The sequence below is a fragment of the Paralichthys olivaceus genome, chromosome 2 (genome assembly GCF_024713975.1).
Source record: "Paralichthys olivaceus isolate ysfri-2021 chromosome 2, ASM2471397v2, whole genome shotgun sequence".
NCBI classification, from domain to species: domain Eukaryota; kingdom Metazoa; phylum Chordata; class Actinopteri; order Pleuronectiformes; family Paralichthyidae; genus Paralichthys; species Paralichthys olivaceus.
Window position 1 is genome coordinate 372501 of NC_091094.1, and position 25000 is coordinate 397500.

The 25000-nt window shown below is 47.2% G+C and overlaps 4 protein-coding genes across 10 annotated transcripts in view; 1 reads left to right on the forward strand and 3 right to left on the reverse strand.

Annotated features, from left to right (window-relative positions):
• isy1 (ISY1 splicing factor homolog) overlaps nt 1–5292 on the reverse strand; it is a 6901-nt gene extending 1609 nt beyond the window's left edge. Inside the window, exons 1-6 of the mRNA XM_069514912.1 lie at nt 5000–5292; nt 4610–4632; nt 4439–4490; nt 2839–2904; nt 2669–2711; nt 88–200 (exon numbers count right to left, since the gene is read on the reverse strand). Of these exons, the coding sequence (XP_069371013.1) occupies nt 88–200; nt 2669–2711; nt 2839–2904; nt 4439–4490; nt 4610–4632; nt 5000–5002 (300 nt within the window). The 5' untranslated portion in view covers nt 5003–5292. The remainder of the gene's footprint in view (nt 1–87; nt 201–2668; nt 2712–2838; nt 2905–4438; nt 4491–4609; nt 4633–4999) is intronic.
• Nucleotides 5293–5469: 177 nt separating this feature from the next.
• LOC109645891 (pyruvate dehydrogenase [acetyl-transferring]-phosphatase 1, mitochondrial-like) lies at nt 5470–8763 on the forward strand. 2 transcript variants are annotated; one of them, XM_069514877.1, is made up of 7 exons: nt 5470–5603; nt 5945–6133; nt 6206–6613; nt 6972–7072; nt 7193–7761; nt 8013–8321; nt 8413–8763. In XM_069514877.1, the coding sequence occupies exons 1-6, from the start codon at nt 5601–5603 to the stop codon at nt 8285–8287; spliced, it is 1545 nt and encodes a 514-aa protein (XP_069370978.1). In that variant the 5' UTR covers nt 5470–5600; the 3' UTR covers nt 8288–8321; nt 8413–8763. The 2 variants fall into 2 exon arrangements, with proteins under 2 accessions (XP_069370978.1, XP_069370970.1); XM_069514869.1 differs by having other exon boundaries at nt 8410–8548.
• LOC109623497 (RNA-binding protein 39-like) lies at nt 8722–18644 on the reverse strand. Of its 4 annotated transcripts, none has more exons than XM_069514859.1 (16): nt 18488–18598; nt 17552–17611; nt 16935–16999; nt 15509–15558; nt 14388–14564; nt 13550–13603; nt 13340–13457; nt 13089–13241; nt 12517–12675; nt 11647–11712; nt 11357–11561; nt 11124–11210; nt 10732–10834; nt 10177–10282; nt 9211–9289; nt 8722–9126 (listed from the first exon to the last, which is right to left on the reverse strand). In XM_069514859.1, the coding sequence occupies exons 3-16, from the start codon at nt 16938–16940 to the stop codon at nt 9023–9025; spliced, it is 1467 nt and encodes a 488-aa protein (XP_069370960.1). In that variant the 5' UTR covers nt 16941–16999; nt 17552–17611; nt 18488–18598; the 3' UTR covers nt 8722–9022. The 4 variants fall into 4 exon arrangements, with proteins under 4 accessions (XP_069370960.1, XP_069370962.1, XP_069370947.1 ...); XM_069514861.1 differs by having other exon boundaries at nt 18343–18582; XM_069514846.1 differs by lacking the exon at nt 16935–16999 and having other exon boundaries at nt 18488–18644.
• Nucleotides 18645–19078: 434 nt separating this feature from the next.
• The window catches only part of tsen2 (TSEN2 tRNA splicing endonuclease subunit), a 7202-nt gene continuing 1280 nt past the window's right edge, over nt 19079–25000 (reverse strand). The window contains exons 2-12 of one of the 3 annotated variants that reach the window (XR_011239331.1): nt 23216–23282; nt 23083–23122; nt 22783–22985; nt 22154–22265; nt 22007–22081; nt 21528–21578; nt 19843–19981; nt 19717–19753; nt 19504–19615; nt 19331–19420; nt 19079–19238 (exon numbers count right to left, since the gene is read on the reverse strand). Coding sequence is in view for 2 of the 3 variants with exons in the window: in XM_069514896.1 (XP_069370997.1) it covers nt 19179–19250; nt 19331–19420; nt 19504–19615; nt 19717–19753; nt 19843–19981; nt 21528–21578; nt 22007–22081; nt 22154–22265; nt 22812–22985; nt 23083–23122; nt 23216–23282 (969 nt within the window). In the remaining variant the exon portion in view is untranslated. Of the gene's footprint in view, nt 19251–19330; nt 19421–19503; nt 19616–19716; nt 19754–19842; nt 19982–21527; nt 21579–22006; nt 22082–22153; nt 22266–22782; nt 22986–23082; nt 23123–23215; nt 23283–25000 lie in introns of all 3 variants that reach the window. The other 2 variants (XM_069514903.1, XM_069514896.1) reach the window with 2 other exon arrangements.

The following is a 25000-nucleotide window of genomic DNA, read 5'->3' on the forward strand; positions in this document are numbered from 1 at the left end:
TGATGCTCCACCCTCGATGGTGAGACCAGCTATTTTTAACAATATCATCATTGTTGTCATTATTAATATGATTATTGTTTTATTTACCGCATAGTCGGGTCCTCCCAGCTCTTTGATCCGAACCTCCCAGTGTCCTTTCTCTCTCAGCAGCTTATTGATCTCATCGTTCAGATCCCGAATCTTGAACTCCCCCAGACCAGCTGCAGACAGACAGGTGAGAGACAGACAGGTTTGTCTCCATATAATGATCTTTTCATGGCCTCAGATGATGGACTTGTCTCTGTCCTCGTCCTCTTGGATCTTAGTGCAGCGTTTGACACCATAGATCATAAGATCACAGAGACTAGAACAACATGAAGGGATCAGAGGAACATCAGACTGGTTTCAATCATATTTATCAGATAGATTTCAATTTGTTAACGTCAACAATGACCCCCCCCCCCCATGCACATGCAAGTTAGTCATGGAGTTCCACAAGGTTCTGTCCTTGGACCAATACTCTTCACCTTATATATGCTCCCTTAGGCAACATCATCAGAAAGCACCAGAGACACTACCATTGTTACGCAGACGACACCCAGCTGTACATTTCTCTGAAGCCTGATGAATCTAATCACTTAGTTCAACTTCAGGAACGTCTCCAGAACATCGAGGCCTGGATGAGCCAGAACTTCTTACTTCTGATTCAGACTGAGGTCGTTGTAATTGACCCTAAACATCTCAGAGAATCACTGTCTGAACAGAGTCACCTTGGTGTCGGTTTGTCCTCCAGCTCCACTGTGAGGAACCTTGAGTTATGTTGGACCAGGACATTTGACCAACATATAGAACAAGTCTCTAGGACAGCTTTCGTCCACCTGCACAATAGTGCTGTGCAATATTACGATATGTCGTAATGTGATATAAAAATTTCTACCATACGATATAGCCCTCTATTGTTTATATAATTTTTTTTGTAAATTAAAATTACACGTTGTATGAACAATGAATGAAGGCTAAATGTAAGTGCAGCAATGCTACTACTGTACTTTGCTGTAGCCTTTTTACATCACCCGCAAAGACTCATTTATGGCAGTGCTTGGGGAGCATGCATGGATACAAACAACAACATGGCAGAGGCAGAGAGCTTGGCGGAGAGTCTGGCGGAGAGTACGATGGAAACAGAACCCAGAGAGGAATTAGTGCTGAAAAGAGGGAACCGGAATTCCATAGTGTGGTTTTGGTTTAGATTTAAAAATTCAGACACCGACTAGACAACGGTAATTTACAAAACATGCCGTCGTTACTAGCGACTCGAACACGTCTAATCTGTTATATCACTTAAAGACACGACATCCCCTATGACAAGCAGTCCCACAGACACCGCGAAATCACAGACGCCATCTCTAAATTCATATGTCAAGACATGGCCCCGGTATATACTGTCGAAAAGAAGGGCTTCATGGCACTGGTCAAAACCCTTGACCCCAGGCACAACATGCCTGATCGAAAACACTTCAGTTATGTCCAGCTGCCCCGCATGTATGAAGGATGCCGTGCGAAGGTGAAAGAGGAACTTCAACATGTTGAATATTATGCATTGACGACTGATCTGTGGACGAGCAGAGTCACACAGCCATATATGAGCCTAACAGTTCATCTTATCAACAACGACTGGATACTAAGTAGCCGATGCCTACAGACAAGCTACTTCCCTGAAGACCACACGGGAGTGATGATAGTGAGCCCTAAGAGAAGCACTTCAATCCTGGGATCTTCGTGACCACAGATAATGCAACTAATAACATCAGTGCATTGCAACTGAACGAGTGGAACAGGCTACAGTGCTTTGGGCACCGTCTGCAGCTGGCCATAGGTGAGTGGAGCACAACATTAACAATGAATATTACATGTATTGTTAATATAAGCCTACATATATGCTTTGAAAGGCCTGTGTAATTATCTGCTGTAGTGTGACCATTCATTTCATATGTATATATAATTTTAAGAAAAAATACTATATCGGGATATATATCGTTATCGGGATATAAAATTTTGTCCATATCGCACAGCACTACTGCACAATATTAAGAACATTAGAAACATCCTGTCTCAGAAGGACGCTGAGAAACAAGAAGAGGAGAACAGGAGGTAGAACCTTCAGCTACCAGGCTCTTCTCCTGTGGAACCAGCTCCCACTGGGTTCTAGAGTCAGACACCATCTCTACATTTAAAGTTAAAGTTGAAACTTTCCTTTTTGATAAAGTCTATAGTTCTGGATCAGGTCCTGGTCCATCACTTAGTTATGCTGCTATAGGTCTAGACTTCTGAGGGAACTCCCATCATGCACTGAGGGAGAACTCCCATCATCATCCACTGAGCACGTCTCCACTTCTCTCTGTCTCTCTGCCCCCCCCATAATACATGGCAATAACTATGTCACTTTGTCCTCCCATAGTCTCTCTTGGTTTCTCTATATGAAGAAGATCTGAAGCTCTTCACCTTCTCTGTGAAGAGTCTGGAGATCATGGATGTTAGGATTTGGTGCTATACAAATAAAATTGAATTGACTGTCTGCCACACGATCAATTATAAACACCAGAGTCACCAGTATTCCATCAATAATCATCAGGATATAAAAAACACAGAAAGAGAAAGTTCTTTATTCATAATGTAGCTTTGAACTCACCGTTCTGAATCTGAGCCACTTTCTTAGAGATTTCACTGATGATCTGAAACACACACACATCAGTACTGCAGTGAGTAGTGGTACTGCTGAATTGCTGGAGTGTGTAGTGTTACTGGAGTGTGTAGTATTACTGTAGTATTACAGTAGTGTGTAGTATAGAGTGTTTGTACCTGTCGTCTCCATTTCTCAGCTTTGGGAAGTTCACTGCACTCTGATGCCAGAAAAGGTCTCCTCTCCTACAGAGAGACAGACAGGTCAGAGAAAGAGACAAACAAGTCCTAGAGTGAGAGACAGACAGGTCAGAGAGAGAGACAAACAAGTCCTAGAGTGAGAGACAGACAGGTCAGAGAAAGAGACAAACAAGTCCTAGAGTGAGAGACAGACAGGTCAGAGAAAGAGACAGACAAGTCCTAGAGTGAGAGACAGACAGGTCAGAGAGAGAGACAAACAAGTACTAGAGTGAGAGACAGACAGGTCAGAGAAAGAGACAGACAAGTCCTAGAGTGAGAGACAGACAGGTCAGAGAAAGAGACAAACAAGTCCTAGAGTGAGAGACAGACAGGTCAGAGAAAGAGACAGACAAGTCCTAGAGTGAGAGACAGACAGGTCAGAGAGAGAGACAAACAAGTACTAGAGTGAGAGACAGACAGGTCAGAGAAAGAGACAGACAAGTCCTAGAGTGAGAGACAGACAGGTCAGAGAAAGAGACAAACAAGTCCTAGAGTGAGAGACAGACAGGTCAGAGAGAGAGACAAACAAGTACTAGAGTGAGAGACAGACAGGTCAGAGAAAGAGACAAACAAGTACTAGAGTGAGAGACAGACAGGTCAGAGAAAGAGACAAACAAGTCCTAGAGTGAGAGACAGACAGGTCAGAGAAAGAGACAAACAAGTCCTAGAGTGAGAGACAGACAGGTCAGAGAAAGAGACAAACAAGTCCTAGAGTGAGAGACAGACAGGTCAGAGAAAGAGACAGACAAGTCCTAGAGTGAGAGACAGACAGGTCAGAGAGAGAGACAAACAAGTACTAGAGTGAGAGACAGACAGGTCAGAGAAAGAGACAGACAAGTCCTAGAGTGAGAGACAGACAGGTCAGAGAAAGAGACAAACAAGTCCTAGAGTGAGAGACAGACAGGTCAGAGAAAGAGACAAACAAGTACTAGAGTGAGAGACAGACAGGTCAGAGAAAGAGACAAACAAGTACTAGAGTGAGAGACAGACAGGTCAGAGAAAGAGACAAACAAGTCCTAGAGTGAGAGACAGACAGGTCAGAGAAAAAGACGAACAAGTCCTAGAGTGAGAGACAGACAGGTCAGAGAGAGAGAGAGGGTCAGAGTCAGGCAGGTGAGGGAGAGAGTGAGAGTCAGGCAGGTCAGAGAAAGAGACAAACAAGTCCTAGAGTGAGAGACAGACAGGTCAGAGAGAGAGACAAACAAGTACTAGAGTGAGAGACAGACAGGTCAGAGAAAGAGACAGACAAGTCCTAGAGTGAGAGACAGACAGGTCAGAGAGAGAGACAAACAAGTACTAGAGTGAGAGACAGACAGGTCAGAGAAAGAGACAGACAAGTCCTAGAGTGAGAGACAGACAGGTCAGAGAAAGAGACAAACAAGTCCTAGAGTGAGAGACAGACAGGTCAGAGAGAGAGAGGGTCAGAGTCAGGCAGGTGAGGGAGAGAGACAGACAGGTCAGAGAGAGAGAGAGGGTCAGAGTCAGGCAGGTGAGGGAGAGAGTGAGAGACAGACAGGTCAGAGAGAGAGAGACGGGTCACCTTGACTTTTCCCTCCTCCAGTTGAGCCTGTCTGAACCGGGCCAGGGCCGTCCTGAGAGACAGAGACAACAGATCACATTCAATATTTAACATCTGAGTCTGAAGCTCTGATTTAAATTCATCTGGTTTTTCTCAGTCGTCACTTTGACGGATGATGATGTCATCACTCACATGGCCTTCTCAGCGTTTCTTGCCTGGAGACAGAGACACAGTGAAATCAATGAGTAATGGAACTGATCCATAATCAATCAAAGACGTCAGAGACAAACTGAAACTAAACATTTCATTCAGAAAATCACAGAAACATTCACATGACAACATGTTGCCATGGAGACGTCTGCGTTTGACCGAAAATGTGACGCAACATTAAGAGTTTTAACTAAATAACTAAAATAGAGTAGCCGCTAACAGGCTAGCAGCTAACAGGCTTCCAGCTAACAGGCTAGCAGCTAACAGGCTAGCCGCTAACAGGCTTCCAGCTAACAGGCTTCCAGCTAACAGAGTAGCAGCTAACAGGCTTCCAGCTAACAGGCTGTGTGTACGTCTCGTGATGTTTCTCACCATCTTTTCTCTTTAGTTTTTATCAGAATCAGAAAATTCTCCCTCTTCAAATGATTCACACGCGTACACACTGAGAGGAAGTCCACCGGCGTCTTCTTCTCCTGTTTCCGGTTCACTGGTAGCTGAGCTGCGGCTCTGCTGCCTCCTGCCGGAGGAGTCGAATAACATCCTGAATTTTAAAATAAAATATCTTCATGTCTTTAATAAAATCTTCTTTTGCACGATGACGTCAGGATGAGGACAATGAGGACATTTTAGTTTTTGTATCTACCAACATTCTCTCTCTCTCTCTCACACACACACACACACACACACACACACACACACACACACACACACACACACACACACACACACACACACACACACACACACACAGGTGAGCTCACAGTGACCCAGAGGGCGGGGCTTCACAGCGAGCAGGTTGATGTTTGACTGATTTCTGAGACGCGAGGGTGTCAAAGGTCACAGACAGAAACAAGGAAATGGTCCCGGACAACTTTCAACAGCACCTGTCCACAGCACACCTGTCCACACCTGAACCTGTCCACACCTGAACCTGTCCACACCTGAACCTGAAGGACCTGAACACCCCGTACTCATGGTGAGTTTTAAGCTTTTATCACAGATCCAGTAAAAACTGGTTCTTCTGGGTTTAATGAACAAACTGATGCTGCACATGAAGGCTTGTAAACAGGAAGTGAATCATTTACAGGTACACAAGTGTCAGGAGCACATGGAGGTGACAGTCAGCTGGTTCATTCAAACAGTAAACCTTTATTTCATGCTGCAATGTAGATTCTAAGATCCTGCAGCCTGTTCCTGAATGTATCATTTCAAGATGAGAGCCTGCTGCAGTGGGAACATCTGGACAGGTGTGACATCTGGATTCCAGTTGTGTTGATTCTGCAGGTTTTGTTCTGTTCGTCCTGCTGGTTCTCACAGACAGTGGCCATGTTGGGAGGAACAGGAAGGTTTACTGGACGTTGCTGGTTTAAGCTCAAGCAGTGCCGCTCGCTCTCCTCCCCTCACCTCCCAGGACTTCATTACCCAGCAGGCAGTGGGAGCAGGGAGTACAGGACAGGACAGGAGGCGGGACAGATGAGCTTGGCGCAGATCAACTCCATCCTAAAGGTGAGACCGCTCTGTCGTTCAAGCTGTCAATCAATCGAGCAGTCTAACTATTGACCTGTCCTCTGTTGTCAGGCCAATGAACACAGCCACACCCTCCCCAGGGGACCTGCCTCCCACGGTGTGCTGGGTTTCCATAGCAACATGTTGCCATCCAACCACCCCAGTGAGGACCGTCGCAGCAGCGCCACCTGCCTGCCAGGTTGTGGTGGCATGCTATTCGGAGTATTTGATGGCCACGCAGGGCCGGCGTGTGCCCACACCGTCAGCCAGAGGCTCTTCTACTACATTGCTGTGGCCACGCTGCCACTGAGGACACTAGCAGACATCGAACGTGCAGTGGAAGAGGAACGGGCCGTACCACCACTGCTGGAGTGGCACAAACACCCACAGGACCACAGCTTCCCTAATGGAGGAGCAACCTCCTTCCACAGCCTGCGGAACTACTGGCAGGAGCGTCTTGAGGACGAGGAGCAGGACGAGGTAAGTAATCAATGAACCAGAACTCAGAGACTCGACGTCTTCACGGGTCCAGAATCTTAATGTTGACTGATTAAAGTGATCTGGACCCAGTCTGACTAAGGTCCTGGATCAGGTCTCAGTTATTAACACTCATATTAACCATGTGGACCTGTGAAGAGCTCTCAAGTGTTCTGTACTTATGAGGTCTGACACCTGGAGGTGGGAGCCGGTACTGACTGGTCCAACAGTGATTGGCTGATCCCTGCGGCCAGGTGAAAGCAGGTGGACGTTTCACTACCTGTTCTCCTCCAGGACACATCAGACTTCTTGAGTTCAGTCTGAGCTGTAAAGCGTCATTATCTGTCTCCTTTGTCTGCAGGAGGATGGCAGAGTGACATCAGCGCTAGTGAATGCTTTCCGTCGTCTTGACTATGACCTGTCTGTGGAAGCCCAGGTCCACCTGTCCATGTCCTCAACCAGGTTTGATTCTGTTGAAATTTGAGTTTTGTTTATTTAACGTCAGGGTCTCGTCTGTCTCCTCATGTCATGGTGTCTTTCACTGTGAGGACCCGACCCAGTGTCCTCCTGCTTTGTCCACAGACGACTCTCTCTTCCTGGGGAGATGATGTCTCAGTCCTCCCCTCTCCGGGTGGCGCTGTCTGGCTGCACTGCCTGCATCGCCCACATCTCTAATGGCATCCTGCATGTAGCTAACTTGGGCGACAGCAGGGCCGTCCTGGGTGTCCAGGAGCTGGATGGGCAGTGGTCGGCTGTCAGCCTCACCAACGACCACAATGCACAGAACCCCGATGAGCTGCAAAGGATCTTTGGAGAACACCCGCCGTCAGAGAGGAGGACAGTGGTCCGCCACGACCGCCTCCTGGGTCTGCTGCTGCCATTCAGGGCGTTCGGAGACGTGCGCTTTAAATGGAGTAAAGAAATGCTGAATCGAGTCCACGAGACTCGACCGGACGTACTGTCTTTGGTCAGTGAGGGTGTCCGGACTCTGTCGCCATATTACCTGAGTCCACCCTATCTGAGCGCCGAGCCAGAGGTCACCCGGCACGACATCAGACCTTCTGACAAGTTCCTGGTCCTAGCAACTGATGGATTATGGGAGTTGATGCACCGACAGACCGTGGTGCAGTTGGTTGGGGAACAACTGACAGGTCAGTGAGCTTCATGTCAAAACCGAGCTGCATTTAATCATAATCTGAGTCACAACAGTACATTGAAGAACTTGTTTAATTGGCAGCAGTTAAATAAGGAGATCTGATGTAAACGTAGAGTGAGCGTTAGAGAACGACTGTTTGGTAATACGTTAGGAGCCTGGACAGGAAGCAGGTGAGACCTGGGGGCGAGTCCTAACTGGTCTGAGCTGAACCGTGACCTGATCTCTTTCAACATTTTCGTTGTACAGGCCTTCAGCAGCAGAGACCCATAGTTCCGAGCAGAGGCATGACACTAGGCGGACTGCAGCGCCTTCTGCTGGAGAGAAGGGGACAAGTTATGTCTGTGCTGGAGGACCAGAATGCTGCAACACACCTTCTCCGCCACGCTCTGGGGGATGATGGCTACGGAGCAGTGGCACCAAACCGTTTGGCCAAGATGCTGAGTCTGCCATCAGAGCTGGCACGAAGGTACCGTGATGACATCACCATCACCGTCATACACCTGAACGAGTCCGACCTATGACCTCAACACCTGGGGACTGGCAGGAGTTCTACAGGTAACAAATGATGAAGACACAAACTTTACTTGTTTTCTGTGTTTGTGCAGAAGTACAGAACAGAGTTCATGTTCTTGTCTGTCATCAGAAGGCGTCTGATTGGTCCAGATTCATCGTGCAACAGGACGACGAACGCAGACACATGGAGGATTTGGTCTCCATAGCAACAGAGCTGACAATTCATCAACAAGTTGAACCCACTGTAAACTGGTTGTAACGAGTTGTTCCAACATGTGACGTGAATGAGTTTGGTGGTTTCTCTGATGAGCCTCCATCTATGATCTGCAGCTCAGTCGAGCTGCTGTTGTTTAGACCACATCCCCTCTCAGCCAATCAGAGTGCAGTATTCTCAGTGAGCATGTTCATGTAAGTTAAGACAATAAGACTCAACAACTCTGAATGACTTCAAAATAAAATTTAATCAATGTTTTTACAAAATCAACTCTCAATTAGAGAAAGAGTTAAATATCAAACTGACCAATCAGCTGACCCGATCTTCATCTCCATCATCAACTGACCTCTCGCAGCTCACGGAGCTCAACCATTAGACAATACTCAGAGGGGGCGGGGCAGAGAACAACAAAAACAGACAGCATCTTCAGGGGTGAAGTTGGAAGTAAAACTGACTCGTCTGTGTTGACTAATAGGAGAGGGGGATATAAAAGTCCAGTGTCCAATTAGAGCGCAGTACCGCTGGTGAGTCACCGTCGCGGTGGCGGGGCCAGCAGCTGTGTGGCAGCGATGGACTCTGGGAAGAGGTTGTGGTAGGTGGGCAAGGGGACGTACGCCGCCGTGATCATCTTACCTGAAACGACAGGTGAGACATCAGAGCTCCTTTCTGATTGGTCAACAGCACAAAGAACAGGTTCCATGTGACAGGAAGTCTTACCAGCAAAGTATCTTCCATGGAGGGCGTTAACGGCGGCCATGGCAGCCGGGATTGATGGACACTTCACATAGACGTTTCCCTGAAAACAAGCAGAGGTCAGATGGACCTGAAAGGGTCAGAGGTCACAAGAGCTGCACTAAGGTTCAGGTCAGAGGTCACAAGAGCTGCACTAAGGTTCAGGTCAGAGGTCACGAGCTGCACTAAGGTTCAGGTCAGAGGTCACGAGCTGCATTAAGGTTCAGGTCAGAGGTCACGAGCTGCAGTAAGGTTCAGGTCAGAGGTCATGAGCTGCAGTAAGGTTCAGGTCAGAGGTCACGAGCTGCAGTAAGGTTCAGGTCAGAGGTCACAAGCTGCAGTAAGGTTCAGGTCAGAGGTCACGAGCTGCATTAAGGTTCAGGTCAGAGGTCACGAGCTGCATTAAGGTTCAGGTCAGAGGTCACGAGCTGCAGTAAGGTTCAGGTCAGAGGTCACGAGCTGCATTAAGGTTCAGGTCAGAGGTCACGAGCTGCAGTAAGGTTCAGGTCAGAGGTCACGAGCTGCAGTAAGGTTCAGGTCAGAGGTCACGAGCTGCAGTAAGGTTCAGGTCAGAGGTCACGAGCTGCAGTAAGGTTCAGGTCAGAGGTCACGAGCTGCAGTAAGGTTCAGGTCAGAGGTCACGAGCTGCAGTAAGGTTCAGGTCAGAGGTCACGAGCTGCAGTAAGGTTCAGGTCAGAGGTCATGAGCTGCAGTAAGGTTCAGGTCAGAGGTCATGAGCTGCAGTAAGGTTCAGGTCAGAGGTCACGAGCTGCAGTAAGGTTCAGGTCAGAGGTCACGAGCTGCAGTAAGGTTCAGGTCAGAGGTCACGAGCTGCAGTAAGGTTCAGGTCAGAGGTCACGAGCTGCAGTAAGGTTCAGGTCAGAGGTCACGAGCTGCACTAAGGTTCAGGTCAGAGGTCACGAGCTGCACTAAGGTTCAGGTCAGAGGTACCTCTGTAGAGTTTATGTCAACGTAGATGTGAACGACTCCTCCATGTTTGTTACACTCCTCGATGACATCATGCTGAATATCAACATCCCAACCAGGAGCCTCATCACTGAACACACACACACACACACACACACACACACACACACACACACACACACACACACACACACACACACACACACACACACACACACACACACACACACACACACACACACACACACACACACACACTTTAGGACCTTATTTTGAATATACAAATATAAATAGGTACATTTGAGTAAGTAAACTGTGATTTTGTGTTACAATAACACAAAATCACAGTTTCAGTGCTTAATACAGTAAAAACACTCCAGTGTGACAGCGACTCCAGGGACAGACACCGCCAGCTGATGTGTTCGTCTTGGGGTTAAATGTCACGTTAAATGAACAACTTTATCAGTGCAGAGCTCAGGCACAGAGAACTGTGTTGTGATTCAGTCTGGTAGATTTCAGCTGCGGCACCGAACCACATTTAGCACGTCAGTACAGAGTCAGACAGACAGGTGGGTTTACCTGTGGCTGGTGAACATGTTAGACAGTTGGAAACAGTGCGTTGCAAGCGGCTGAGAGGGAAGAGTCAGAGGAGAGTTCATGTTCAGACCTGGGTTCATGGCAGCTGAACACACACACACACACACACACACACACACACACACACACACACACACACACACACACACACACACACACACACACACACACACACACACACACACACACACACACACACACACACACACACACACACACACAGGGAGAGAGAGAGACGCACGTTTCAAACTTGAAGTTTACTGAACATGAACAGATTCATCAACACTCAGTTCACACTGTGTGTATATTGATGTGTGTGTGTGTGTGTGTGTGTGTGTATATTGATGTGTGTGTGTGTATTGATGTATGTGTACCTGACACAGCAGCCATTGCTCCAATTGCTATAGCTCCACTCATCTGAAGAGCCTGTTGAGCAGCAGGAGGAATCTGGAGACCTGAACCTGAACACACAGAGTTAACATCTCCGACTGACACACACACACACACACACACACACACACACACACACACACACACACACACACACACACACACACACACACACACACACACACACAACCTTAGAGGTGGAGGTTAAAGGTCTCACCCTCTGCGAGTCGGGCCATCAGCTGCAGTCTCCCTGTGGTTCCCAGGTCGATGCCGGTGCGTTCGAGCTCGTCACTGTCAAGGAAAGACGAGGCTGTAGAGCCGTCGGCTCGCTCAGTCACATGACCGACCTTCATGGGTCGACCTGCCAGCTCGAAGCCGTTCAGCTGCTCCAAAGCTTTTTTAGCACATTCTGCATCTGCAAACTGTCGCACAGGTGAAGTGTAATGAAGCAGAGGAAACCAGGTGACAGTGAAGGCATCACGAAGGTGAGGAACACCAAGAACTCACAGTGATGAAGCCATAACCTTTAGATCGACCCGTCTCACTGTCCATCATCAGCTGGATGCTCTCAATCTGAAACACACATGTAACACGCAGACAGTCAGGCGTGTGTTACATGTGTGGGTGTTATATGTGGGTTAGTGTGTCTGACTGTGTGCTACGTGTGTGTGCTCGGGAGTCTCTGTCGTTCCGTGCGTCTGCTGCATGTCAGGTTTATGGTATAATGAATATTTCCTTAAAGGTGACATCAGCTATGTACTCAACTAAATGCCAGGACACAACAGCTGTTTCAGCTTCACGGCAGACACACATTATAGATCTGGTATCCTGTGCCGTGCTGTATCACCCTCACTCCCCCACAACTCACCTCGCACGTTACCAATACACACCAACACTCATCAGAGGTTATTAAGACACGTACAGTCCTTGAAGTTTACTTTATGTTTGTTTGATGTGATCAAGAGTTTGAGACACGTATTTAAACACATTGAAAAAAGTTCAACGTTTTGCATGTATGCAGTTCACACAACACAAGATGAGACGTGTGACACACAGTCAGGACATCAGGGTGAAAGTGACTGGAACGATCATCGATCAGTAACTAAACACATGCGATCGTCAGTTTGTGTGTGAAGAGCGACAGAGACGAACACACACACTCCTGCAAACAGGAGAGAAGTTGTAACTGCAGATTATGACTCTGTGTGTGTGTGTGTGTGTGTGTGTGTGTGTGTGTGTGTGTGTGTGTTATCTCTGAAGATTGTCAGTCATTCAGGTCCTGGTAGCTTCACTAGTAGTACAAGTGTACATAAGCAACAATGTACATTTGCTTATTGACTTGTGAAGGTGAGTGTGTTTCATGTGTGTGTTACTGACTCGTCCAAATGGTTCAAAGATTCCTCTCAGCATCTCCTCTGTGATGTTGAAATGCAGTGAACCGACGTAAAGTCTCATCGGTCCTGAGGAACCTTTCTGCAGGTTGTTAGCCGCGGCTGCTGCAGCTGCTGCGGCTGCTGCTGCTCGGTTCTTCTCCGCCTGGTAACACAACATCACAATATCAACACAACATCACCACAATAAGGGTTTGCGCTATGTACATTTTGCAATTACGACCTGCAGCCGCAAAATTATCAACACCACTGCTTCAGGATCGACTGAACGCTTGTACCAATTTATAAAGAAATTCAAGACAAACCATAAAAAGGTTCTGTCTCACTATTTTACAGAAAGTGATATAAAATTCCTTGATCCCCCCCGATCCCTGTCGACACCAAGACATACCAAGTTCTTCTTTGACTCAAACATCGCTCCACCAAGTTTACTGGGAATCTGTTTTTACATAATGCTGCTAACTAACAAACAACAAGACGAACAGGTTTGAAAACCTCGACGTGGAGGTAATGAAGAGGTACAGGTAGAAGTAGAGTTACTGGTACTTGTTGATGTACCTGTGAGGCCTGTACGATAATTGGAACTCCCAGCAGCCTTTGCCCCGTCAGTCCGATGGCCAGAGGAACTGAGTTTGTTTCCACAAACTCAATGTAGGCGATGCCCTTTGACCTGCGGGAGTTCCTGTCTGAGATCATCCTCACATCCCGCACCTGGGAGGGCCACCATAACAACTGTTACCACGGAAACCACCTACCATCCACAGCTGGTACAGTTACTCTATTACAAGTTGCTGATATTGTGTGTGTACCTTGCCCACAGCAGAGAAGAAGTCCTCCAGGTCACGAGGTCTGATTCTCGCAGCCAACTGCATACAGAACACTGTCCGAGCATCTCGCTCCTCTGGAGTCAGGTTATCAATGGGCTGCCTGCACGTCATGACATCATCATCAACAATGACATCATCATCATCACAATATCAAAGTGTGTCCTCTGAGGGATCAATAAAGCTTCATCTCACCTGATCGGACTCTTGTCCTTCTTGAGGGGACTCTTACTCCTTGACTTCCGCCGACTGACAGACAGAGTAAAAGTTAAGAACAGAGCAGCTGTAGAGAATCAGAACATCTGTCCACATGGTACAGACCCACAGAGGCTCAATGTATAAACCTCCGTCAGTCGTTTATTTGAGGAGCCGAGGTTTTCACACACGCACGCACATGCACACACGCACACACGCCTCAAAGAAATGAAGGGAACACTTAACTCACACATCATATCTTAATGAATGAATTATTCAAGTTGACAATCTGTACTGATGAACATTGTATAATTTGTTGAGAACAAAATGACGTCACAACTTGATCCAACGTGTGAATTTCATCCACTCCTAACGTTTCCTGTGTAACGTCTCCTGGTGTCTCCTCCAGGCTCTGGAGACTGTGCTGGAGACACAAACCTTCATGTGACCACAGGTATGGATGAGTCCTCCTGGAGGAGCTGGACTACCTGTGCACCCTGATGGTGCTGCAGGTAGCGCCTCATGCTACCAGTAGTGACGAGGACCCGAGCAGAACACAGAACTAGAATGAGTCAGGAAGGACCAGGAGAGAGCAGCTGTCTGTGGACACCACATTAAAAACATTCCCTGTTTGGGACTCGTCTTGATTTTGTCTCATTGAACCTGATGTGACTTTGATTTGCACCAAAGCAGAGAAACTGATTCACAATCACTTGTTCTTCTAAATGGACACATGGAAGTTGAACTGACTTGGTGTTAATTAAGTGATCACTTCATTTCTGTGAGCATTGTTTATCTACATATAGTCATGTTGAAGGGGGTGGACAGAGGAACTCACTGTTTCTGATGGTCTCTGTAGCGCCCCCCTCTCTCCCTGCTGCGACTGTGGCGGCGCTCTCGACTGCGGCTTCTTCGTCTCTCTTTGCTGCGGCTACGTTTGCGCTCTCGACTGCGACTCTTCTTCCTGTCTCGACTCCTGCTGTGCTTCTTGTCGTGGCTGCGACTGCACTTCTTCCTGTTAGACACACAGCAGCCAATCACATTATTCATCACCATGGTGACCTGACCACAGACTGAGGCGTTACCACTCAACCCTTTGTTAGAGACTCCAGAAGGCTGCTGCACACTAGAGGACAATCAGGCCAATTTGACACCAAATTCGCCTCTTCCAACAAACCGAGGGGGCGTTCCTGACTGGAGGTCACTCTGTGCCGGTTATCTGCCCAAATAATCCTGAAGTGGGGGGGGTTTAAAAAATAATCTTAATGCTAACAATTGAGTCGGAGCCTCCCAGATCTCGATTCTTAAATATCGTCTGCGACATAAAACCCAATAGCACTACAGAGCGAGCTGACCCGGAAGCGTCACCAACCGGACACTGCGTACTTACACAGCTGTGACTAAAAACAACAATTGAATTCCAACTCGCGCTGCTGAATGTATTTCTCCTTCTCAGCCAAGATTCAAGATTCAGCTGTGACCACATCAGTAGTTCTTTATCTTTTCTCTGCAAAACAGAGCACAAGACGTCGGCCGTCATCCATGTTTGTTTTACTTCTTAAGTCACGTTCAATCACGTGAGTGTTCCACACTCCAGTTCAGAAGGTGGCGGTAATGCACCTAAAACTTGTTTGGCAACCGCCATAAAAATACTGAAGAAGTCTTTTTGGGATTTCAAGTCTTTGGAATCTACACTGTGAAATGGTTTCCTACAAACAGCGGGTGTGTGGTCTGACGCTCTACACAAATCTTCCAGTTCGTGTGATTCTAAAATTAAACTTGTTTCGATGTTTCAACATGTCTGTGGTCTCATGTTTTTTTTAATTGGTTTAGAGCCTTTAACCAAAAGGAAGGTTCGATATGTGTCAATCAACGACCTACAACTGTCGCACTCTTAGCTGCTCCACACAGCTGCTCAACCTGAGGAAGACAGACAGTCAGACAGACAGGTTTTGGTACCTCTTGTTGCGGTCCTCCTGTCCGTCCGGACTCGAGGTCTTGGCGTCCTCCTACCAGGGTTGACAGAGAACAGCATGAGAGGGCAGGTGACAGCGTGTGTGGGGGGGTACAAACATTTTATGAATCACATTTAAACTGGCTGTTTGGAGGTCAGAGGTCAGTCTGGGTCAGAGGTCAGTCTGGGTCAGCTGTCAGTACCAGGCTGAAGACAGGGCTCAGTGAGGTGGGGTTATTGTGGGTGGAGCTCCAGCTCCTCTTTAGCGATGACTCCTGAAGCAGAACCAGGACACACCCTCCACACTACACCTGAGACAACCCCTCACCTGTTCACAGACCACACCTGTCAGGTCACATGTTTCAGTCCTCTGACATCACTTCCTTCCTTTCAGTTGCAACGTCAGCAGAACAACCTCCGTTCATCTTGAGTATTGATGTGTTAGACCTCATTCACACCTGGTAACGTCCGTCCTGATGATCTGATCGACACGTGGTCAGCTCTGAGTTCAGGCCTGAACACGCATGACCGCGTCCAGAGATCCCATCACTACGACCAACTCAAATCTTTTTGCTGTGTGACTGTCTCCACACACACAGAGTGTAAACTCCGAGTGAATAAAAACAATTTGGTTTTCATAAACACAAATGATTATTACATCATGATAATTACATCATGATTATTTAGATATCAAACAGGAAGTAAGATCAGATCACAGGAGACACATTCGGGTGTGAACAGGTGAACGCAGAGCTGAACACATGTGATTGGATGTCTCAGGGCCGATATTAACCAGATGTGAACAGGGCCTGATGTTACAGGTGACCTTTTATAACAACTGGTGCTGGGGGTCATGTGACCACCATGGTCTGTGTGTGTGTGTGTGTGTGTGTGTGTGTGTGTGTGTGTGTGTGTGTGTGTGTGTGTGTGTGTGTGTGACTCCTTGTGAAGAGTTGTGTTGACACCTCTGACGAACAGACTTGATTGACTGGGCTGAAACATGTTAAACTCACCTGTTTGTTACCTTTGAACTTCCTGTTTCTCCACCAACATCACCTGCAGCTCACCTGCTCCACCCACCACATCCCCCCACCCTGCTCTGCCTCCTGACCTCAGATCACACCTGAACCCTGGTTTCTCCTCAGCTCTCCATCTGTCTGTCATCACAGGATCATTGTGAGTCCCAGCTCAACGTCGGGATGCAGAACGGTGCTTATGCTAAGCTAAGAGCTAACACTCACATTCCTCCAGTGTAATGTTACCTTTCCCATGATCCTCCTGCTCACTGCTCTAACACTTCAACTCCCAGAATCCGTAGCTGTTCCTCCTCAGGGATTTGGGCCAAACCCAGTTTGCAGTTACCAAGGGGACTACAGTCATGTTACCATGGGAACCACAGCACAGCAATGCAAGATGGGGGCTTTTTACTACCTTCATGTTTGTGACAGATCACACTGGCATTCAGGGGAGTAGAGGTGAGAAATCGTTAGGCAAGTCTACAAAGAGAGATAGATGGGCATTTATTCATGACAGTCTGTGACGGAACGCCACCATCATCATCACCATCATCAGCCTGACTCTACTGCTCAGAGGCAGTGAACAGAAACTGTTTCAGGTCTGGTTAGTTTTGTTATTGATCACGCTGTCACGAATCCACTAATGAATCTCTGTGGAGGAGATGGGTGAGACACCTGAGCTGCAGGTGAGTCCTGTTCACGGCCGTCATCACACATCCCTGAACACGTCACATTATCACAGCACGACTGGTCAGATGTTCCTCTCAGATAGTTCTCACATATTAAGAGTGTGTTGTCATCAGTCTCATCAGTAGGTGTCCAATGAACAGTCGACCTGCTGCAGGTGAACTGTATGTGTGTGGGTGAAGCTCACTGACAATCTGTTCTGATTTTTATTTATACTTTTTAAAATGTCCTGAACCATGTGACCAGTGAGTGAACGTGATTGGTCCTCAGCTCTCAGAGGTGGAGTGAGGAGCAGTAGAGTCCGGCTGAGTCTCAGTAACACACAGGAGAAGGAGCGACACTCACCTTCCTGTACGGAGCCTCCAGCATCGCCTCGATGTCCAGGTCATCAGACATTCTGCTGCTCTGCACACACACACACACACACACGCACAGTTTAGTCTCATCACTGCTTCTCTTTCCTCGTGCAGAGTCATTTTGTTCTTTTCATTTCCTCCACATTGATCCTGAAACATTTTGAATTGAATCTGGATTGTTCCGTCACGTGAACCCAGATGTGCTGGCTGTGTGTGTCTCATGTTGTGTGTGGCAGTTGAACTGTGTGTGCACACAACATGGACTTTGTTGTTGTGATTACATGTGTGCTTCATGAATTCTAGAGCAAATCAAACCTCAGGTCTTAATAACTTGTGATCGGTGTTCAATGTGTAGAGTGAGGACACTGACACAGAACCATTCAACCTCGTGTCAGTGGTGTTCACTATCTATGAGACGTATAAAACCCTTCGACTCAAGAGTGATGGTGATTTAACACGCATCGACACAGCTGCAGTGAACTGGTCGATCTATAGATTCACTTCTGTCTCTTCTATCGTCTCAAACATTGAATCAGCTGATCAATCAATAATCAACACTGACTGGCAGTCACAGGTACGATCTGATGTCACACCTGATCCGAAAAATCGATCACGTGGTTCAATTAACGCATCAGTGACAGGTCAGTCTGGATAAGGGGGGGGCACCTGCACAGGTAACTATCCTCCTGTGACATCATCAACCAGGGACCCAGCTCCACTGTTAGCTTAGCTGTTAGCTACACTGGGTCAAACTCCCGGTAACAACTGTATGAAACACACCTGAGCTCTCCACTGCTAGCAGCTAGCACCTAGCAGCTAACCGTGCCGAGCGGGCCTCCCGCCACTTATCTCCGGTATGTGTCTGTTTCTCCACCGGCTCGGCTCCGGGCTGGTGTCTGTTACCGGGGACCGAGAAGAGATTTACCTGGATACTCAGCGGCTCAGGTGAAATAACGTTGGTCGCTCCTCGTCTCCGCGGGACGTGAATCAGTTTTGCTAAGGACGCACACAGGAAGTCCCGCTTTTCTTCTTCTTCTTCTACGAGTTCTTCCGGCAGCTTCCAGCCTCGTGTCAGTGCTGCCCCCTCTGGTTCCATATTTAACACACTGTAAACTGTTCCAACTGTAAATATCAATAAAGTTCCATTCAGATCAGATGCACGTCACATGACGAAGTTAAGTTTACTAAAGTGGAAGAAATTCAAAGTAAAGGTAATCGATTACATCTCATTCAGCAAACGTAACTTTTACTTCCAGCTCTGGATTGACTTGTTCGTCCAGGTGAGGGACGTCAGGAGCTTCACCTCTGTCTCCATGGTGACCACGAGACAGCCCACTCATAGCCCTGGTCACAGGTGAGTCATCATCAGCAGTCACTCTGAGATCCTCGCAGACGAACCTGACATGATGGTCGTCGCAGGATGAACGGACACCTGAGTCGTTTAAACAACGTGAATGTTTCCAGGTGTGATCACCTGTACAGTGACAGCTGCTGTCAATCAAACACAGGCACGCCCTTTTCTCATATTTCATTTTAATGATAAAACAATCTATGAAACACATAAAATCTGATTTCAGTTCGTCTTCTCTGGACCTCCATCATCTCCTTTCAGCCAATCAGATGTCATCCTGCTCTGCCCGCTCCCTGGAGGAAACCCACCGGCTGACGATCACATCCTGTGGAAAAAACTAAGGTTATTGATCAGACCTCGTGATTTCTGATTATTGATCAAAGAACCAATGATTCAGCTCTGAACTGTGTCTGTTACCTGAACCTTCAATCTCCTCAGACACTCAGGTGAGTCCAGTTCAGCCTCTGATTGGTCGGCTGGATGGATGACGTAACACAACATCAGCTCCTGTAAAAAAAAATAAAGAAAACATCTTCAGAGTCAAATAGAAAAGCACAGTGACGTGTGAGCTGATGAAATCGGGTGGTTACCTTAGAAACATTAGCAGTGATCCTATTGAGAGCTGCAAGAGAACGCCACGAAAACGGACGCAACGCAGAGCCTACGAACGCATCGTCAACACGCTCAATTACCACCGAGTAACTATGGCGAGAGAGAGAGGACAGCTGCTTAAAATGACTTTGATTTTAAAATCACACGCATCAAAAACATCCAGACGTCGTTAACTTGTGTGTGTGCGTTACCTGGCGTGGTAGAAAGGTGGACCCTTCCTGTACAACACTGAATACAGAAAAGTAGAGTTATTGTTAAAATAAGACAACAAACACAACTGAATGATTGTGTGTCAGTGTGTTAATATTCTGTCTTACTGAGGTCAACGCCATATTTGGCCCCTCCTTTAGGGACCCACCCCCTGCTGCGAAAATGATGATAGGCTGCGTACGAGCTGGCAAAGTCAGGACGCAAGGACCGGAACTTCCTCCACAGTTGGATGATTGACAGGGGCTCCTGACCAATCACAGGAGGACAGAGGTGAGTCAAATAATCTATTTCCTAAGGACAAGTCATCGACCCCGACGCAAAACAACACGAGAGAAACGTGTTGACAAAACAGGAGAAGCTGTGAGGAGAAAACAAAACCTGACTCCACTTACTCTCTTGAGTTCTGTTTTGAATAAACTTTATTTAGAACTAGTTCATTCTGTAGGGTACGGTGATAAACTCTGTGCCGTTAGAAACAGAACGACACATCCTGAGAAAAGATGATTTTAGGCAGACAGACACCTGATGCAGACAGACAGACACCTGATGCAGACAGACAGACAGACACCTGATGCAGACAGACAGACACCTGATGCAGACAGACACACAGTTACCTGGTGCAGACAGACAGACAGTTAGTTAGTTACCTGGTGCAGACAGACAGACAGACAGACAGACAGACACCTGATGCAGACAGACAGACACCTGATGCAGACAGACAGACAGACACCTGATGCAGACAGACAGACAGACACCTGATGCAGACAGACAGACAGACAGACAGACAGACAGTTACCTGATGCAGACAGACAGACACCTGATGCAGACAGACAGACACCTGATGCAGACAGACACCTGATGCAGACAGACAGACAGTTACCTGATGCAGACAGACAGACAGACACCTGATGCAGACAGACACACAGACACCTGATGCAGACATACAGACACCTGATGCAGACAGACACACAGTTACCTGATGCAGACAGACAGACAGACACCTGATGCAGACAGACAGACAGACACCTGATGCAGACAGACAGACAGACACCTGATGCAGACAGACAGACAGACAGACAGACAGTTACCTGGTGCAGACAGACAGACAGACACCTGATGCAGACAGACAGACAGACATCTGATGCAGACAGACAGACAGACACCTGATGCAGACAGACAGACAGACACCTGATGCAGACAGACAGACAGACACCTGATGCAGACAGACAGACAGACAGACAGTTACCTGGTGCAGACAGACAGACAGACATCTGATGCAGACAGACAGACAGACACCTGATGCAGACAGACAGACAGACACCTGATGCAGACAGACAGACAGACACCTGATGCAGACAGACAGACAGACAGTTACCTGGTGCAGACAGACAGACAGACACCTGATGCAGACAGACAGTTAGTTAGTTACCTGGTGCAGACAGACAGACAGACACCTGATGCAGACAGACAGACAGACAGACACCTGATGCAGACAGACAGACAGACAGTTACCTGGTGCAGGTAGACAGACAGACAGACAGTTAGTTACCTGGTGCAGGTAGACAGACAGACAGACAGTTACCTGATGCAGACAGACAGACAGACACCTGATGCAGACAGACAGACAGACAGACAGACACCTGATGCAGACAGACAGTTAGTTAGTTACCTGGTGCAGGTAGACAGACAGACAGACAGTTAGTTAGTTACCTGGTGCAGGTAGACAGACAGACAGACAGTTAGTTAGTTACCTGGTGCAGGTAGACAGACAGACAGACAGTTAGTTAGTTACCTGGTGCAGGTAGACAGACAGACAGCCCAGGCTGTAAACAAGGAAGAAGGCCTGTAGAGGGAGACAGATAAAGGTTGACAGTGAAGTCTTCAGCCAATCAGAGCACAGATTTGTCTGCAGCCTCTTACTACAGCTGTTTTAATTTCATGTGACACTGGAAACAGTCAGACACAATTTATAACCCTCAACAAGAGTAAAACTACCCAGGAAACCATAGAAACCTCAGAGTCACATGTCAGGATCCCTCTCAGAGCGGACAGAAGCGCAATAGATGCTCGTGCTTTAAACTGTGTGGTACATATCACCTTTTTACTTGTGGGTTCATAGATTCACACCAGGGTTTCCCCGCAGCGCTTTATAGTTAAGGCGGCTGCCTTGACAACAACGCCCCCCCGCCTTGACTAGGTCCCCCAGAACCCCGAATCCCTGGTATCAAAACATTTCTAATCACATGAGTGTCACATGATCTGATGTGTTACCTCCTCCAGGCTGAGTTGCAGGTACTCTGACAGAGAGAACGGAGTCCGCCTGACCTCCCTGACCCCCCCACCGACCTGCAGACACACAGCAACACCTTCAGTTTACTGTAAATTAGTCAGTGGAAACGGGTTCAGATGAAGACTCACCTTGCTGTCACAGACCAGGACAAAACCAGCACCTCGAACCAAAGGACCAGAGTCAGGATCTGGGTCAGGATCTGGGTCAGGATCTGGGTCAGGATCTGGGTCCCGGTACGAGCTGTGATCAAGGTTCAGATGTTGTGGAACCAACATGAAGACAAAGATCAGTTTAATGACTCTTTCAGACCTGAACTCCAGACATTCTCAAAGTTTTTTTCTTGAATCAAGAGCGCGGTGTTTCAGTTCAAGCACGTGACTTGTTGAATTTATGCTCAGAATGTGTATTACTTCACTCGGGCTGCTTTCTGTCCACTCGTGAATCATTTGCTCTCAGATTTCTCCTGTGCGCTTGGAATGTTTTGTGTTTACAACCTGTGAAAAGTCCCGACCAATAGAATGCCAGGTGTCGTTCGCTTGACTTCAGGGCGTCCCGGAAACGACGTCACTTAACTCAGAAGTTTAGCGGCTCTCCAGCCAACATGCAGCAGCAAAGTGAACGACCTCAAGTTTTGTAAGTTTTGATTCAATACTTTCATAACTGGATTAAACCTTTGAGGGAAGTGAGATTTACAGAAGAATTTGAAATGTATAAATATGTTAAAGTTGTCTGGTAACGTGGAGGAGAATCACTCCACCTGCAGCTTCTCTTGGCTCTTCCACTGACCTCGACGTCTCTGTGTGGTGACAGAGTCCGCCCTCTGCTCCCGGACCCGCCTCCCTCCTCACAACCTCCATCTCTACAGGCTGAGAGAGCCTCGTCAGGATTTGACTGACAGCCTTATCATCCAATCCCTGGGCGACGACAGCTGCTCCCGCCCACCTGAGCATCTCCTCATACCTGGAGGGGGTGGAGCCAGGACAGGATGCAAGGTCATTAAATGGACAGACAGGATGTGATGTCATCTTGTGAACAAACAGGATGTGATGTCACTGACCTGGACCCTGAGACGACAGGTAGAAGCGAACCTTCGTGTGCTGTGACAGAAACAGGAAGCAGCGAACTTAAGCTGACAGCAGTGATTGGACCAGACCCATGATGATGATGTCACTGTATGGGTGTAAACTTACGCTCCCATCGGTCGAAGATGCTGTGGTCTGGTCTCGCTCTTGACAAGACCCCTTTCCCAAAGTATCCCTAAGACAAATAAGAACCTGGGTTCAGATGATACTAAGAAGCATGGACAACATGGATGTCTGTCTAAAGGGATAGTTCACCCTGTGATCCTCCTCTGGAGCTGCGTTCACACGTTCACAGAGGACATTCAGACTAAAACCTGGTGTAAGTGACCTCGTTTCAAGCTGAATTTGAATGTCGGAGGTCCGGACACTTGGATAAAACCCACAGGAGCAGTATGGAGGCATGTTATGTATGTGGACTTCACCCCCCCTCCATCATAGTGCTGAGAAGATAATGAGTGAATTTTCATTTTCGGGTGACCTATCTCTTAAACCTAACAAACACAGTCAGGCTTGGTGTTCTCAGCGCTGGTTATATCTGGTTAACTCAGGTTAACTCAGGTTAACTCAGGTTAACTTCTTTAGACCTCAGCGTGCAACAAAAGGGCGGGGTTTACTGCAAATGACCAATCACAGACGTGGACAGTTTGACTGACAGAAGAGCCTCATGGATCACAACAAGGATCAAACTGTTGTAGAATAAAAATGACCCGTGTCCTCCTCAGAGACTGGAACAGTCCTGTCATACACCTTAACCTGGAGCAGGTCAGCTGTTCAGCATCAGTTACCATGGTGACTAACCCGATAACAAGGGAGTACGCTTCGTACAACTAAAAAAACTCTGAGTTAAACCTGAAGTTAACCTGATAACCACAAATCCTGCTTCAAAGTACAGGGCTCTAGTTTAGATGATGTGGATTAACTCAGACCTGGTTTAGATGATGTGGATTAACTCAGACCTGGTTTAGATGATGTGGATTACCTCAGATCTGGTTTAGATGATGTGGATTAACTCAGATCTGGTTTAGATGATGTGGATTAACTCAGACCTGGTTAGATGATGTGGATTAACTCAGACCTGGTTAGATGATGTGGATTAACTCAGACCTGGTTAGATGATGTGGATTAACTCAGATCTGGTTAGATGATGTGGATTAACTCAGATCTGGTTAGATGATGTGGATTAACTCAGATCTGGTTAGATGATGTGGATTAACTCAGACCTGGTTAGATGATGTGGATTAACTCAGATCTGGTTTAGATGATGTGGATTAACTCAGATCTGGTTTAGATGATGTGGATTAACTCAGACCTGGTTTAGATGGTGTGGATTAACTCAGATCTGGTTTAGATGATGTGGATTAACTCAGACCTGGTTAGATGATGTGGATTAACTCAGACCTGGTTTAGATGATGTGGATTAACTCAGATCTGGTTTAGATGATGTGGATTAACTCAGACCTGGTTAGATGATGTGGATTAACTCAGACCTGGTTTAGATGGTGTGGATTAACTCAGACCTGGTTTAGATGATGTGGATTAACTCAGACCTGGTTAGATGATGTGGATTAACTCAGATCTGGTTTAGATGGTGTGGATTAACTCAGACCTGGTTTAGATGGTGTGGATTAACTCAGATCTGGTTTAGATGGTGTGGATTAACTCAGACCTGGTTTAGATGATGTGGATTAACTCAGACCTGGTTAGATGATGTGGATTAACTCAGACCTGGTTTAGATGATGTGGATTAACTCAGATCTGGTTAGATGATGTGGATTAACTCAGACCTGGTTTAGATGATGTGGATTAACTCAGACCTGGTTTAGATGATGTGGATTAACTCAGATCTGGTTAGATGATGTGGATTAACTCAGACCTGGTTTAGATGATGTGGAT